This window comes from Sinocyclocheilus anshuiensis, unplaced genomic scaffold (assembly GCF_001515605.1).
Source record: "Sinocyclocheilus anshuiensis isolate Anshui unplaced genomic scaffold, SAMN03320099.WGS_v1.1 scaffold403, whole genome shotgun sequence".
NCBI lineage: Eukaryota > Metazoa > Chordata > Actinopteri > Cypriniformes > Cyprinidae > Sinocyclocheilus > Sinocyclocheilus anshuiensis.
Genome location: NW_015552553.1, coordinates 1 through 2,089, shown reverse-complemented (window position 1 = coordinate 2,089; position 2,089 = coordinate 1). Strand labels below are relative to the sequence as shown.

The 2,089-nt window shown below is 37.3% G+C and overlaps 1 protein-coding gene across 1 annotated transcript in view; it reads right to left on the bottom strand.

Moving 5' to 3' along the window:
* The window catches only part of LOC107664508 (Na(+)/H(+) exchange regulatory cofactor NHE-RF4-like), a gene marked incomplete at its 5' end in the record, with an annotated part of 3,632 nt that extends 1,550 nt beyond the window's left edge, over positions 1–2,082 (bottom strand). Inside the window, 4 exons of the mRNA XM_016455094.1 lie at positions 5–54; positions 151–355; positions 1,744–1,880; positions 1,977–2,082. Coding sequence (XP_016310580.1) covers positions 5–54; positions 151–355; positions 1,744–1,880; positions 1,977–2,082 — 498 coding nt within the window. The remainder of the gene's footprint in view (positions 1–4; positions 55–150; positions 356–1,743; positions 1,881–1,976) is intronic.
* Positions 2,083–2,089: the final 7 nt, after the last annotated feature.

Sequence of the window (2,089 nt, the reverse complement as noted above, 5' to 3'; positions counted from 1 at the left end):
TAACACTTCCCAGTTCAGCAGGGCTGCCCTTATCCACCTCTCTCAACATGTGGACTGTATAAACCAAACATAAATGTACAGTCTGCAATTCATTTGTGTGGCTGTATGCCAAAGTATGAGTGCATGTCAAAGTGTGTGTCTGCCTCTCACCACTGCGTCCCGTTCCAGTCTTTTCCTGCCTGAGCAGGAAGCCGTACCCTTCTGGCCCCAGCACCAGATGCAGTCTGCGAGGCCGATATGGCATGTTCTCTGCATCAGCCATGGCTGGGAGAATAGGCATTTTCCTACGGGCATAACTCTTCTCACTGTCACTGTCAATCACCAGCATTGTCATGTGATTGTTGCACTTCTTCACCTGGAAATAGCATCACTTGAGATGAAAGTACACCATAACACCATAAAAGATCTAAATACTACTCATGATATGAGTTTGTGACGTGACATGTGGCCAAGTATGGTGACCCATACTCGGAATCAGTGCTCTGCATTTATCCCATCCAAAGTGCACACACACAGCAGTGAACACACACACACCGTGAACACACACCCGGAGCAGTGGGCAGCCATTTTTGCTGTGGCACCCGGGGAGCAGTTACTGTAAATGATTTAACATTGCATTATGTAATTTTACTGTAAAATAATGTAAAATGTAGTAAAAGGACACTCCCAGAGGTCACTGCATGACACAACACATGATGATTATTTAATTACGTTTTAATTTTGTTTCTTTTTGTAAACAGTAACATACATGATGGTATTTTTGTTACATTTTCTTTTATTTAGGTAATGTTTATTGTACATTTACATTACATTTACATTTAGTCATCTACTAAGCGAACACAAAATCAAGACAGGTGGATCTGGTGGTTTACTGTGTCAAAAGCAGCGGACAGATCCAGCAAGATAAGTATTGAAGATTTGGAATCCGCTCTTGAAAGTCTTAGGGCTTCAAAAACGGAGAGCAAGGCAGTCTCGGTTGAATGTCCACTTCTGAAACCAGACTAGTATTGTAGTATAGTATTGTAGTGCTGTCAAACGATTAATCATGATTAACTGCATCCAAAATAAAAGTTTTTGTTTACATGAGTGTGTACTGTGTTATTATGTATATATAAATACAAACACATACAGTATATATTTTGAAAATATTTACTTGTATTTATATATTCATATAAATTATATTATATATAAATATATTTAATATATAAACATAACATATTTTCTTAAATATATACATGCATGTGTGTATTTATATATACATAATAAATATACACAGTACACACATATATTATGTGAACAAAAATTTTTGGAATGTGATTAATCACGATTAATCATTTGACAGCACTAGTTTATTTCATTATTTTAGTTTTGTGTGTTATCCTGATGTTGTTTTGTCTTTGTGTGTGAGACCCTGGGTGAAATCTATACATGTTTTTATGAACAGGCTACTTGTGATAAATTCTGATTCATCATGTGGCTTTCTGTTTTATCTTTTGTATTATGGTGGTTATTAGTACATTTTAAGACAAAAAGTACATTTTGGTAGTTCAAATAGATTATACAATTGTATATTGACTTTATATCACTTGATGAAATATGTGGTTAAGCTGTACAACATACAGGTAACAATATGCCATCCTGTAATATCTGAAGCATTCCCACCATATTCTGGCAACCACAGCTGCCATTTTTTACCATATATTTTTACATTTTTACATTTATCTAAAGCAAGTACATGTTTACCATTCTGCTGATGGCAGAGTGTGTGAGTTCAGAGACCATGGCACCATCTATCCAAATTAGCCGGTCCCCTTTCTTCACTCCTGCTCTCTCTGCAGCACCTCCTTTCACTGAGCTTACTGTGAATTTGCCTTTCTCACCTATACATCAGAGATAAGAGAGTATTTCTATAACGGCATTACAGGGCTGATTTTGACATTTTTTAATATGTATATATGAAATTACTGTATTTCTACCTTCCACTGGCTGTATGTTGAGGCCCAGGCCAGGTGCATCTCTCGTGATGTGGCAGAGACGAGGAGGCCTCCATCCTTCCCCACGGCTAGCTTTAGCCAGCTCTCTAAGGTCA